General features: G+C 41.5%; 1 protein-coding gene across 1 annotated transcript in view; it reads right to left on the bottom strand.

The window, feature by feature from the left end:
• CLCN1 (chloride channel, voltage-sensitive 1) overlaps positions 1-15,314 on the bottom strand; it is a 39,487-nt gene that overhangs the window by 15,117 nt on the left and 9,056 nt on the right. The window contains exons 4-10 of the mRNA XM_010567615.1: positions 14,410-14,538; positions 14,180-14,313; positions 13,749-13,826; positions 9,126-9,204; positions 6,250-6,375; positions 1,900-1,984; positions 25-126 (exon numbers count right to left, since the gene is read on the bottom strand). Of these exons, the coding sequence (XP_010565917.1) occupies positions 25-126; positions 1,900-1,984; positions 6,250-6,375; positions 9,126-9,204; positions 13,749-13,826; positions 14,180-14,313; positions 14,410-14,538 (733 nt within the window). The remainder of the gene's footprint in view (positions 1-24; positions 127-1,899; positions 1,985-6,249; positions 6,376-9,125; positions 9,205-13,748; positions 13,827-14,179; positions 14,314-14,409; positions 14,539-15,314) is intronic.

Genomic DNA, 15,314 nt, shown 5'->3' on the forward strand with positions numbered 1-15,314 from the left:
GAGAGTATCTTCAAAGGCACTCACTATTTGGTGAGAAACTGGCTCAGAGCCGTATGACGCCGGATGCATAGGACCACTTGGCGATTGAGATAAACGAAAAACGCTCCAAGGAATCCAGAACATATCCTAAAATGGAAAAAAAGAAATAAAATCATACCAAACAACAGATAATACACAAACCATCAACCAAGAAAATGAGTTTAAGTGTTTTTCACCTTCAGCTGTTTATGAAGTCTTTTAAATGTCACCTAGAGGTGACAGCAACTCCTACAACAACTCACTTAAAGACATTGACTCCCTGAAGAAAGGAGAGCGGTTACTTTGGACCTCTTTGTCAGATACACTGCCATTTTGCAATGTAAGCCTAAGGGCTGCACAGTGAACTGAATTTCTTTGTAACACTATATTAAAAAATAGATCCATCCATTCCTGCCTACCAATTTGTCAATAAAATAGAAATGGTCCTCCTGTATATATTTTGCAAATTAACAACATTTGCTGTTGTTGCACAGAAGAACAAGATCTACATGTTGATAGTGCTTGGGCTGGCACAGTTTTTTTGTCCTACCTGAAAGTGAAGAAATACGTCGGATAGAAAGAGAGTTCAACTTTGAGACTTAATATTAAGAGCATTTGGAGTATTCCAAGCTGGCGTCAGGACTTTATTCAAGACTATCCAAGTCTAGCTTTTTTTTTAAAAAAAAAATCACGTTGGACAGCTAGGCATTTGAAAGCACTTCACAGTGGTTGTATACTCCTTTCCCTAGCCTATGTGCGGTACTGAAAAAAAAACAACTCTGCCAGCTCTGTTCAAAACACAATGACAAGAAGTTTTGCATTCGGTCAGCTGTAAATCATAAAAATTACCTTTTTCCTTGCCAGTCTAAATAAATAGATTCCCCCGAGTTCAGCATGCAAGTCTATTCAAGGAGAAGAACAAAGTGGATACATACTACTAGCAAAAGCTCCTGTATATTAATAGATTTTCACCATATCTGATGTCATCAAAAAATCCCACTTGAGTTCATATACAAATAAATGAATATGAGGGCAGCCTACTAAAAGGAGCTGGAAAATTTCAAATATATTTCTGGTCTTGGATCCAAGTCTTGCAACAGCATATGTTCACAACACCAACACAGGCATTTGTTCCTACAGCGTATTCCCTTCACTACTGCTCTGCAGTGATTTCCCTGGAGCCTCTCTCAAGCTCTAATGCAAGACTTTTCCTCACAGCAATGCCAAACTCTTTTTTTTCTCTAGTATTTCATAATTCTCTTCTCATTTTTCTTAAGTTCATTCTTTCATTTCCCAAAATTTCCTCCACAAATGAAACCAACTCAGATATCTCTGTAAATAAAATAAAACTGACACTCATCTTAATAAATTAACTGTTCTCTCTGAATCCATTTACGGTTAAGTTACCCTTGCCACCACGTTGAGTGTACCAACCTCTCTTGAAAAGGGTAACCATTCTGACCTTGTAAAAGGGAAACTTCCTGGTTAAATCTTTTGTCCCATTTTTGTCAAGTGAAAAGGCCATACTTGTTACATCAGTTCATTTGGGGATGCCATCAAAACAGTTAAAGGGCCATTTAGTAAATCTATATCCAGAACCTAGACCAAGTTAGACTTACTTTTTTTCCCAGAACTTAATTTCTGAAAAAGTCATATATGGAAAGGAAATAACAAAGAGCTTGGTAATACCCACATTTCCTTCCTTACCCATTGTGCTACATGGGCACCATTTCTGAAGGAGGAATCCCAACAAGCAGAGGCCTTATTTGTGACAATCAAAATGTCTAAAAGAGATGTATGTAACTGTTTTGCAAAAGAATTTCTAACAGAGCTCACATGATAACCTTTGTAGAGCAAGGAGCCAGGTTCCTGGGAACTTACCCTATTACAGCAAATGCTGGCAGCTCTTGCAGATCAAAAGGGAAATCCATGCGAAAGTTCGTTCTGAACAGGGCTGTGATGGTATCTGCAAGAGAAGAAAGAGGTAGAGGAGGAAAGGGAAGATGAGAAGTTAAATGCCCTAAAAGCTAGGGGTAGGGACAGAGCAACTAGTTTATACGTGCTCCTGTGTGGTTTCACGACATTATATACAATATTACAGACTGGCAGACTGCTCTGATTTTAGTAGTGCCTATTTTGAGTGCTTCCAACCCTAGCGCTCTAGATGGTACAGGTTTGTTTTCAGAGAATGTCTATATATTTTTACCTACAATCCCAGATTTTTAAAGGGTTTTATTTCTTTTCTTCCACCATCTAGTCTCTAGAAAGTACTGACTCTGAAAACTCTCTTTGCCAAGGCAGGCAGTGCTTACATATCCAAAGAAGCTGTGTCATGCACAGTTGTGATTGCCTTCTAGAAACAAAACTCAGATCCTCTCTGAAGTTATATCTGGAAAACTTTTGACTGGTACCAAAAGAATGAAAGTCTTAGAAATCAGAGATGGAAAATAACAGCTAAGCCCCATCTTCTTCAGCTCACCTCTCCTGGCAGTGTTGCACTGCTAAAATGACTCAGATGTTGAAACCTGTCCTGCTTTTACCTGGAGGTACCTAATTGTGTGGAAACAGTAAACATCTGTATGCCAACAGGTGAAGTACAAATTAGCAATCTATGCAGAGTGGAAATGCAGCTGAATGAGGATGGATCTAAAACCCAACTTGCCCTGGATGAAAGATTTATTTGCACAATGAGGAGAGAAAAGAAGCAGTGAAAATCTAGCATTATATGATTATTACAGGAGGCATTAATTACTTGTTAATTGTCCAGACAGGACATTAAGGCATTAAGATCTGAGGCAGATTAAGAATGAGGTAGATGAGCTATTTAAAAAAATAATTCACCTCTAATGAGCATCAGGGCTTCCAGGGCCTGGAGGGGGACTGATGGGTAGCATATGTGTTTAAGAAGGTTGTGGAGCAATGTGGTGAAGTGCAAAGAGACCTGTGCATTAGCACCTGGCAAATCGGTAATACACGTCTAGATTTTAAAAGCAAGCACAACCCTGTAAATACTTATTTTGAACCTCAAAGCCAGGGAAAAAACCCAGAAAGGTAATTCAAATGTATAAAAACTTTGTGATGTAGAGTTTTTCTTAACAGAACAGTGAAGCCAGATTAAGGGGAATGGTATTTATTTAGATTATTAAGAGGTCCCACATGAGGCTGTGGAGCCTCATGTAGAGGTCCACTGATCAAACAGCAAAAGGGAAAATATTATTATGGATCAGAAGCTACCCCAGAGAGAGAAAAAAAGTGAGTTTATCGTGTCAGTCATGTAATGATACATGCCATAGTACACATGTAGCAGGAGTTCTTGGGTCCCCGTGGTGTTGAATGGATTTCTTCAGAGGTCAATATTGGAGCTGATTCTGTTTAACATCTGCATCAGGGTCCTAGATGTATAGGATGGAACTCACTCGTCAGTTACCATACTGAGCTGGGGAGGGAGAGAAGGGGGTGGTTTGTCACCTGGAGGGTTTCACACAGAGTGGCCTCCACACACCGGAGGAGTTGACCAGTAGGAACATCATAAATTCAACGAAGACAAATATTTAGTCCTGCACCTGGAATGGCAGGTGTGGGGGCCTAGTGAAGAGGAAAAGCTCTGCTCTCATGCCAGTGGGTCCTGGTGGAGACAATGCTTAATATGTGCCCTTGTGGAAATGAAAGCTAACCACTAGGCCACGTCAGCAAAAACACAACCAGCTGGTAGAGGGTGGTGATTATTTCCTTCTATATGGCAGTGATGAAGCCACATCTAGAAAACCCACTACAAACAAAATGTTACAAAACTGGGGAGAGCCCAGTAGTGAGCCCCAAGAAGATGCAGGGCATGGGCACAGGGAGGGGCTGCAGGAGATAGGTCTACTCAGTGTGGAAACGAGAAGGCCCAAGGGGGTTCTAACAGCAGTCTCCCCTACCTCGTGGGGAAGTCGTAAAGACACAGTGAAAGAAAAAGAGGCAATGGGCATGACTTCCAACACGGGAATTTTGTCCACCTATAAGGAGCAAATGCTTCTTTTTGGGGAAGGGATTCAGCGCTGGAACAGATGCCCAGGGAGGCAGTGGAAGGTTGTCCCTCCTGTAAGCAGGAATTTGGAGTAGAGAGCTCCAGGGGTCTCTTCCAAACTAAATCTTTCTATGATTCAGGATTTTCTGTGGAAGACGGCAAAATCTGCACGTGATGATACTGAATCAGTTTACCCTGGTTGGAAGCAGAGAGGACTGCATAAGAAAGACAATGTTCTGCGTTGCTGAATGCAAAGTAATACAGTTGGGCAAGATTACAGATACATTAGAAAAGAATCTAATTTAACAATTGTATTTCAAGGAAGCTAGTTGTATCAGTGTAGACAGCGCAAAGAAAATGGTCTTTTTACCATTTTCCTAATTGCAGCTGCTAGAAATGTGCAAAAGCTGCATAAAAATGATATCGTAATGCACAGTATTGCATTGCAATATTGTAATGCCTTCCAGTAGATCCATGCAATAGCCACACCTGCTTGGAACTCTGATCATTTTATCTCAAAAATAGTCTGGAAGAAGATGGCAAATGCTTGCCTAAGCAGAAAAGTTATTTCACATATTACGTATGAATTTGCAATAGTTTACATGTGGCACATGAACATTATAGGTAGGTGCACATAAGGGAAGCAGTTTCTTCCACTTTCAAGTACATTAACCCACCTCATACAAAGGCTTTCTTACTGGGTGATAATAGTAGCCATACAGGAAACTAGCACAAAGACATCCGCTTATCTACCGAGTACATGACTTCTGGGAGTAGGCAAGACTTTAGAGGTTGTGAAGACACTAGAGAGGGGGCCTAAGAAAAACCCTTGCATGAACAAAGACTAAAAAGACAGGGCTTGTAACTTTCAGAAGGAAATGAGCAAGAAAAGACATGAAAGAAAAGTTAGAGCAGGCACGATAAAAGATCATAAAATAATGAATGACTTAGCTAGACAAAAGTTTCTAGTTCCTTAATACAAGGACAAGGATACTGGCAACACAGACAAAGAAAATTCAGACCTATGAAAAGGAACTATTTTTCATGGACAATTGGATCATGGAACTTTTTAACCCAGACAGTCAATGAAGCAGAATGTAAGGAGCCATTAATGTGGGTATTAAAGCTGTCTGGATAATTTTGAAGAAGGGACAGTAATTAAGAGGTTTCAGGATTAAGCTGATTTCTAATGATTTGGGAGATCAGCAAGGGAGCTAGAGTAGATAAAGTGAAGGATAGGAAATTATCTCCTGTCATCTATCTTTGAATTTCTTATATTTTCCTCTGGAAAGAACAGAAAGATGTGGGTTTTGTGACAGATTGAATACCGCTCAGTATGAGGCAGTGTTTCACAAAGAAAGATGTAGTCACTTTCTACATTCAGGTAGAAAGTGTAGTCCCTTTCTGTATTCAAGAGAATATTCAAGCCAAATAATGTTTTAGTACAAAAATATCCAACCCTGTGAAGTCAAGAGAGACATAAGTTACAGCAGTTTTAAGTAAGGGAACTGCCCACATAGAGCTCAGCTCAATAAAATAGCTATAACTGTAAATATAAAAGATGAAGACATTATAAGAGAGAGGTTTACAAAGAAATGGTAGCCTTCTGCATCAGCTAGAACTCCATCCCCACAGTATCTGAGATTCTCTCCTGAACAAGCTTGTCCTGTGCTGTTTCTGTCTGCACAGATGTTGCACACACACTTCTCAGTTTACTTGAGACAGTTATTCTTTCAGGACCTTCAGTCACACCATACCAATCCTGTAGCGTCCTAATCATTTTATCATCTCAATTTTCTAGACTATTTGGTTTTTGTGCTTCTAGTCAAGAGATGACAAAAGCAGGCCATGGCATTTCCAGCAGATCACAGCAGTATACACTGCAGTATGTATTACGTCCTTTGGGATGGGATACCTCTGTGTCTGCAGCCTTGACATTATGCTGAGAAGAGGCAAAAATCCCACCTCAGAGGCCCTCTTACTTGCCGAGGACTCATATTCAGTCATTTTCAGTCATATCTCCAGCACATCTAGGAATAGGTTGGGTTATACAATTGATGACATAAAATACTTCCCTTTCTCTTTCCTTCTGTAGTGCTAGAAGTCACATGTCACGGCAGAAGTTTCAAACATCATACAAGGTTGTGGTTTTCAGGAAGATGGAAAAGAATAAATTAATAGAGCAACTTTTGTACAGACAGTGGGAATGGCTCTTAGCTTACCTGCATCCTTGTTCCAAACAGCAAGGACTCGAAAAATGAAGGCACTAAAGGTAGCTGCAAAGAAACCTCTCCAATAATTGCGCACAGCAAAGTAAGTGGAAGTGACCTCAATGCTGAAAAGGACCCCTAGAAAGAGTTGGAAAGGGAGCTAAGTTAAAATCAGAAGTGTAACATTAGAAGTGTGAGAGAGACTTCTAATAGCCTTCTAGAGCAGTGGTCTCCACACTTCTTTGATCACACACCCCTACCAATAAAAGATTTTTGAGCACATACCCCCCAATATATGTGTATTTATTTAAAAATTATATACGTGTACTACTGTACTAATATATTATGTACAATATAAAACATACACAAAAAATAGAAATTAAAAAAGGACGAGGTAAAGATGAAATAAACAAAACTTTAAAAATTTGTTTTACTTATTAATGGAACAAAAGAATTTTTGTTCTCGCTAAAAATATTGATATTATTCTTTATTTTTTAATATCTTGGTTTAACGCTTTGTGATACAGTGATCCAAAGGTCTGGTTCTATGTTCAGTTTATTTTGATACTTGGTCTTAATGGCTGTCATAGCCAAAAAAGATATCTCATAAAGATACATAAATCCACATGCAAGAAATGCATCATTGGCTGTGCTGACTAAATCATGGTATTATTTTTTCAATCCCATCCACCACATATGCAAAGATTTTTGTTGAAATTTGGATAATAAATTTCCATCTTCCCTGATGTCAATCAGTTGTTCTTGCAAACTAATCAGAAGGTGTTGAATTTTTATATCTTTAACAAATGGGTTCAAACCCTACTGAAACTCTTGATCTGGAAGATTTTTAAACAGGTTAGAAATTTCTGTTTCCGAGGTTTTTTTTAAGTGTACACATATGAGAGTTTTTGTAGGTGACACACTTACATTCTACTTGTACAGTTTCTTTTGAAAAGCAGTTACTTTCTCACCCACTGTTACAATGTCACTTTCACCTTGAAGGGATGCATTAAATGTGTTTATTTTTTTTAAAATAACTGCTAGGTAGCATGCTACTGACAGACGTGTGTCATCACAGAAAAGATCAGCAAATTCAGAACACTTCTTTTTTTGTAAAAGAAAAACGTGTAACTGGTCTTTAAATTCAACAAGTCTTTTAAAAGCCCATTACCACGAGATAACCAGCAAATATCTGTATGGTACAAAGGATTTTCGTGGTCACTCCCCATCTCATTAGGAAGTACTGTAAAGATTCTGCTGTTCCAAAGTCTTGTTTTTACAAAATTAACCACATCGATGACATCCTGTAGTACTTTGTGCATATTGGCTCCCATTTCTTTGCTGCAATAGCTTGCCTGAGAACAACGCAGGGAATGAATTTCAGGTGTGTTGCTATCTATGTAACCTTACCACGCAATCCTTTTCTTATGCCAAAGCAGCTGCTCCAGCAGTCATTACACTTGCACAGCTTTTCCATAAAACATTTTTATTAAAGAAGTAATTTACTGTTGAGAATGTAGCTTCTCTGGTAGGTCTTTCCTTTAGTGGCTCACAGAAAGTACTTCTTCATGCATTTCACTATCAAAACAGAATCTAGCAAATACCATAAGCTGCATAGCAAGCCTCTCACACTGTGTAATTTGTACTGATACTTGTTTCTTCAAATCTTCAGGAATGTTTTCTATGCATCTTCCAACAGTGTTTGCTGACAAAGGAGTGCATTTGTTTGCCACCATATTGCTTTCTGCGTATCACTGCAGCCATTTTTACCATGGCAGGAAGAACAAGTGTTTCCCCAGTGGTATGTGGCTTTTTGTCTTTTGCTATGAAGTAAGAAACCTCAAAGAAGGCTTCTAAACATTTATCATTAAGTTCAATGAAATTCTGTAAAGTACTGGATTGAATATCACATAGCTTGAAACATCATTGAAAAAAATTGTAGAGGTTTGTCTTCCTGTTCTGGACGCTTAGCTTTTAAATGTCTTGCTAATTCTGCGGGCTTCATGCCACCATTAGGTAACTTCTCAAAGCACAGTATACACTTAGGGTGAGGTTCATCATTAATGATGGCAGATGTAAATCCATATTTAAAATAGCCTTTGATAATTTTAATTATTTTTTGCCAACTTCTTGTCAGATCTGATTAGCTGGTCATTGTACCACGTAATGTGGCTGATTAAGAACCTGTACTAGGAGTAGGACAAGTGTCAGCTCTGCCATTTTCTTGTCATTCATCTGTGCTCACATTACTAGTAGTATCTTCAGTCCCCTGTCTCTTTGCAGGAATCTTTTTAAGCCACTTGTCCATTTTGTGAGGGTTAGTTAACACTATATAATATAATTCATAAATCCACTTAAGTGGGCACACACTGACTGCAAGACATTGCAATATGTTGAAAGTGGGTAAATGAATGAGGACACCACTGTCAGCCCTCCGTGTTGTGAACAACTCTACACCCAGGACAACTCATGCATTGTATGTGACAAGCGGCCATCTGACATACGTACTGAGTGAGGGCACCACTGCCAATACATACGCTCCAATATTAGTGAAGCTTAATTTAGTTCCTTTTTTTTTTTTAATTAAAAAAAACCCAAAAACCAGAGACATTCCAATATTTCCTTCCCACACCCCAATGGATCATCTTGCACACCCCTTTGGAGACCACTGTTCTAGAGAGCCTTCCACCCTTGCCTCCAGAAGGCTGACATGTGGAAAAAAGACTGTGTCAGAGATGCTGAGGAGGTTGGTAATGCTAAAAGTAAGCTTCTTTGCTCAAAGTAGATGACAGATCAAAAATACGGTGCAGGAAAGGGGGAGAGGAGAAGAGGACTATGCAGGAGAGGATTTAGGTACCTGAGAAAAAGGAAACAGAACAGCCACTTGCCTCCAAGTGGTGTCCCAAAGCAGCAGCCGACCCCCACAGCGCAACCCACAGTCAGGACATCCGTGTAATAATATGGCTGCTACTGGTGAAAGAGACAAAGAGAGACAGACAAACAGAAGAGAGAAGGACAGAAAGCAGAGAGTGAGTAACAGAATTGGCAGGTACAGCCACATGCTGTCACCGGTCTCAGAGTTATAGCTATATTGATATTGCTTCTCCCTTCTGGACGGCTTCAAAACTTTCAAAAGACAAGACCTGGCACAAGACAGGCATATACCTGGAATCACATCTTCAAGACATGTGGACAAGGCAGCAACTCATCTTGCATTGAAACATGCACATTTCTGTTACTGTAGAAGAAATATCTTGTGGAAAATCCTTCAGAGAGTGGAGGGCACATAAGTATATTTTACTCCGTCTCTTTTACTTTAGCAGGGAATCTCAGGATGCATGTGTCTTACGGGTAGGTGAGTGGGTAACAGATCACCTAGTAAAGCTTGCGCTATCCTGGTAAAAACAATCATGATAATAAAAGGAAATGGAAGGTATAAAAGGTAGAGTCTCTCCTGAGGTTGTTTTGGAAGACACAGAGCTGTTGAAAGGAAGAAAATGCTCTTCCACTCTTTCTCTAAGATTTGGGCCTGAGGTACCTGAGAATGGTGAAAGGTGAGATAGGATATAGACAAAATAAAATAAACCAAAACCTAGGTAGTGTATAATACACCAGTGTTAAAAGCCTGTGTATTTGGTACTTTCTACTATCACGTGTTCCCAAAGTAGCCTGTTAGATGTCCCATGAGAGTTTTGAGACAGGGTGGTCCTGTGTTATGGTGGGAATCTAAGTGGCCAGGCTGGATTCTAAGGCCAGAAGGCCATGAATTCCTGTTTTCCTGAGCAGGTGTTTGACAGACGCTCAACCAAAAGGCATCTCAAGGCTGTCTCTGCCCAACCCAACAAAAAAGGGTCATGGACCGTTCCCTGACCCAGAGGAATGTGTCCATATCCACAGCTTCGTCCTAGGTAACTTCTGGGCCCTGCTAGTGCCCCTGTGGCCTTAAGACATAATCATGTCCAGAACAGGGATGGGGTTCAGTTCAAAGTGTCTGGAATAGCGGGAGGGTTGTGTTACAGCCCACCAGCATGCTGATTAACAGCTTGAAACTGAGGGTACATGCCACATGGCCTGCAGTATGACAAGAGGTAATTAGAGTTGTTTGAAGGTGCGAAGCCTGATGGGACAGCATTGAAGAACAGTGTGAGATAGAGAGACCTAGAGCAACCACTGAGAACAGCCTGTGGCATACAGCATCGCCCAGGACCCAGCACTGTGTCAGAGCGCTGGTGCTGTGTAACAGCATAGGACTAGCCAGATAGACCAAAACAGACAAAGAGTACCAGAGTACACTCAGAAAAAGTAGGCTGGCCACCTTTTGCTTGTTGAGGGCTAAATTAGCTTTTCAAATCCATTTTGAGGGCTCTTCAATAATACACAAGGTGATGTTCATCAGCAACACCACCAAGAAGTTATACACCCTGGGCATATGATGTGAAGTTGCAAGCTATGTCCTGAACTAAGGTCAGCTAAAGAATACATGACTCCCAGGTAACAGAAATAACTTTCAGCAATTTGGTGTGAATCCATAAGAGGAACCCAACTAGGGCTACAAAAGCTAACTTGCAGTTTGTTCCCATACTACAACGTTACCACAGACTCACAGCAAGTTTTAGTCTGGAAGGTACCTCTGAATGCTTCTTCTCCAACTCTCTGCTCAGAGCTGGGCTACCTTCAAGGCTAGATCAGGGTGCTAGGTGAGCCCTGAGCACCTTTAAGGGTGGAGATTCCCCAGACTCTCTTGACACCTGTGCCACTCCGAACCACCTTTGGGGCAAGGGGAGAATTTTTTTTAATGCATAGGTAGAATTTCCCTTGTTGCAAGTTATGCCTTGTTGTCTCCTGTCCTTCCACTGTTCTCAGAATTTGGCTATTTTGTCTAACATCTCCTTTAGCTACAGAAGACAGCAATTAGACTACTCCCCCTTTAGCCTTCTCTTTTCTTCTCTAGCCTCTTCTAGTAAGCTATGTATAATGTGTCCTGCAGTCTCTGAGACTATATTAATTCCAAGCACTGAGAAAGAAACAAGAATTGTAGACTGTGTTATGGAAGGTTTTTTGGGTTTGGTATTTTGCATTGTTTTTTTACCATTAAGAGACATACCATTCTCCTGTATACTACCAATGTTTCCACCTGACTGTGGTCTAAACCTTGGTTCAGAACCTGCTTTTTCTCAAAGTTTTTGGCAGACTTACAAGTTTTGCCTTGAAGCCTCAGGCTTCAGCTCAGGCTGTCTCCAACTTGCTATATTGCCCACATATACACAGCTCTCAGCCTCTCTCTTGCTGAACCTGATTTTCTTCCTGGCACATCTTTTCTCAAGCTTTCACCAGAAGAACCTCTAATTTGTAGCTGACAAACTATATTCCTTCCTTTTTTTTTAAAGCAAACTAGAGTAAAGATCATTATTATTGTTGATGCAAGACCATGTTGCATTTGTCAGCTAGCTCATCCATTTGAAGACTATCAGAAAGGTAGTACATGGTAGAAATAAAGCCAACTTAGAAAAAACATCGCATTTCAAAAGCTCCTTAAATTTCTGGGCACAATAAGCGTGGAGAGAGGTTCAGGGCAGTGCATGGGTGGAAAGTGAAATGAAGGCACAACAAAGAATGGAGAACATTTTAAGACAAATTATTTATGAATATATTTCCACTGTTCTTGGAAGAAGTTACCACGTGCCTCTGGCACACGTGCTGTTTAAGGAAATTCTGTGAAGCAGAAGACTAGTACAAATGCGAGGCGACAGTTAAATTTCCACATTTTTCCTCACAGCAGCATCATAGAAAGGTAGGAAGGGACCACTGGAGGTGTCTCCCCCAATTCCCTGCTCAGAGCTGTGCTAATTCCAAGGCTAGGTCAGGTTCTTGTCCAGGTGAGTCCTGAACATCTCCAAGGGTGGAGATTCTCTGGACCCTCTGGGCACCTGTGCCAGCACTGAACCACCCTGAGGGGATGGGTATATATTTTCCTTATACACAGTCAGAATTTCCCTTGTTGCAAGTTGTGCCCCTTGCGCTGCACTGCTCTGAAAAAAGCCTGGATCAATCTTCACTAAAATCCCTCTTTAAGTGGTTGATGACATCAGGCAGACCATCCCCCTTTAGCATTTTCTCCTTTAGGCTGAGCAAACACAGCTTCCTCAGCTTCTCCTCATATACTATTACTCCAACCTCCCAACCATCTTACTGGCCCTTTGCATCTCTTCTATATGGGGAGCCCAAAACTTTACACACTGATATTTCTGTTGTCCAGTCCATTGATGAAGTATTCGTAGTCTCCTGTTCACATTATCACTTCCTGTCATACTTGCCATCACCTTCTGCCCTTCGATGTTGCTACTCCTTACATGAAGGTTTTTTTTAACTTCTGTTCTCTGCTCAATCCTTACTGATTTTCTGGACAGCCCTTGGTGCTCTCCAGTTTGAACAATGTCCACAGCAGGCAGGGACTGAACAAGCTGCATCATTAGAAATCAGCACGTCAATAGGTGTCACTTTTCCTATAATCTTCCTTTTCTTTCACTGCCACCAGTTACACGTGAAAACAAAGAACTCGTGTTGCTAGAGCAGAGAGGTATCCGTGGAGAACCTTTCCTGAGAGCAGGAAATCTCACAGCAAGAGGCTAAATGAGTTGTACATTAAATGTCACATATAGGAAGACACTTGCCTCCAAGAGGAGCCCCGAAGCAACATCCAACTCCAACTGCGCAAGCCGGCACCAGGAGGTCGAACTGCCTATGCACATTCTGGAACAGAGAGTGCAGCCAGAGAAGGGCATGCTGGGGTTAGAGGGAGCAAAGCCAAGGGGTTAGGATCCAGAACAATGAAATAAAGCAACAGCCAGCAGCAGATTCAGCCATTGCTATTACAAGTAGCAGGCTCTACACACTTTAGTACTGTCAGCTGGTCTTCAGCAGTGACATCTGGTCCTTACGCACAGACAGGATCTACTCAAGTAGAACAGCACCGCCCATTGTTGTATTACACAGCCAGTTTCTGCTAAGAGCCTGTATGTAAAGCAGTTCCTACATTTAGCTATATATGCAGTTAATAAGATTGTTTTTTATACAACTAGTCAATACAGTGATCAGCCTGCAGAGGCTGTTCTGCAACAGCAAAAGCCTAGAGGCAGTGTCAGTGTCTATAATTAGCAATGCTGTATAAATTTGGCTTAAAGACAAATTGATCTTTGTCTGCAGCTACTTTTTTATGCAGACAACGATCACAGTGCAAAGGTATCAGCATCATGATACTGAAAACTTGTCAAATGCATATTCCTAACCAGCCTCTGTGTAATTGGTAGGTAACATTGGTGGTCCTGCACAGTTATTTAACTGTATATCTGGCCTCCCACTACCATTTTCTTTCGCTTGTATTTTACTGCTCTGTAGCAGTACAGTGAACTTCAATCCATGTTTCCTCTGTGTTTTGTGGCCTACCAAAACTATCCTAAGTGTCTTAGGAGTTCAACCCGTGGAAAAGCTGTATGCAGAGACATGTGCCTTACCTCATACACACCACAGAAGATTGACATGAATTTGCTGAGTACTGCAGCACAGATACTGGCAATATGCACAAAAGGACCCTGCAAGAGAAGGAGAAAAATCAGAGAGGGTTACCCTCTGGTTACTGACAACCACTTAGCCATTGCAGTTCTCATAATTTCTCTTTGGCCATCTCAGCCAGTCCTCCAATCTTCTCCCCCCCCCCCGCCCTCAGAGAACACCTGACTTGAGTTCTTTGATGTTTTCTCTATCAAGCCTTTCAAAGTGAAAGGAAAATGGCCAAGAGAAGATAAATGCTGCTGGAAAGAGCAGAGCTTTGAGAAGAGGAATGGTGGCAAAAGAAAGAAAACACTTATAGACTCTGCTTTCACAGACAACCCCTTCCACCTCCCAGACCCTGGCCACTACTGCACATGAAAACAGCAATATTTACCTCTTTCCCCACAGGCATGCCACTTCCAAGCCCAGCTGTGAGGGCTACGACTTTGGCCACAAAAGCTTTGAGAGTGAGATATTCCTTGAGGACCACTCCTCTCATAATGGTCTTGAGCTCGGGGATCCCAGACCCTGAAAACAACAGCAGAGCAGGGGATGAACAAAACCTGCAGGCAAATGGAAGAAGAAACAGACAGAAACAGATCTTGCCATGCCTTCTGCCCTCACCAACAGCCTGCGGAGAGACGAGGTGGCAGAAAATGGCCGCAAACAGAATAAGAACAAGTGGGTATGTGACCCACGCCAGATACTGCATAGGAACATTCGGGTGCAGCTCTCTGTACATCCACTTGTAGGCTGTAGGCAGACAAACAAAGAAGTTGTCAGTCACTACAGCTGCTCCGAACAGGTTGATAGACATCAAAGAATCACACACTTGCTAAATCTGCCCATACTAAATCTCCCTGAGAAATGCTATCCTAAAGTCCTCATTTTCTAAGACAAGCCTTGTTAGATTTTGAGTACAAGTTCCCAGATAAAACGGGCATTCTGCAGGAATGGATAGAAGTGGCTCTCTGTTCTTAGACCCTATTAATACCTGTGCCCAAATGTGGTGTAAGAAGAGGTGTGTTACATGCAGCAGTGAGGATGAATCACTGTCCAGGGTCTTTTCATTTGGCAGCCTGAGGGCCTTATTTGGGTCCTGAAGGATGACAAACTGGTCCATCAATAGCTAGTGCCCTCTCCTCCATCTCAATCACATGAAAAATCGTTCCTTCACAAGAACTACCTTAAAAGCTCTAGTTATGATTTGCCTTTCAGAGCAGCAGCATGAAGGGAGCTGTGCCAACCGTTAAAACAGCAGTGGTACCATTGCTCAGCCAGGTACAACAGCACGAGCTGCTGAGAATCCAAACTGAACTGCAACTTCTTTGCCCGAGCTGGCTCTTCACACAGCAGAAGGCTGAGACTTGGTGGAGGGAAAGAAAAAAACCCAAAGGACTAAGCTGCAGGGAGTATGAGGGACAGGGGCTCTCTGAGACTGGTAGGGTGAGGCAGACACCTGGTAGATGGGGAAGCTTTAGAGGGAGGAATGCTGGGCTGAAGGAATATTGGGAGCTTTGAGGAACTGC

Source organism: Haliaeetus leucocephalus, unplaced genomic scaffold, assembly GCF_000737465.1.
Source record: "Haliaeetus leucocephalus isolate CR32 unplaced genomic scaffold, Haliaeetus_leucocephalus-4.0 Scaffold228, whole genome shotgun sequence".
NCBI classification, from domain to species: Eukaryota; Metazoa; Chordata; class Aves; order Accipitriformes; family Accipitridae; genus Haliaeetus; species Haliaeetus leucocephalus.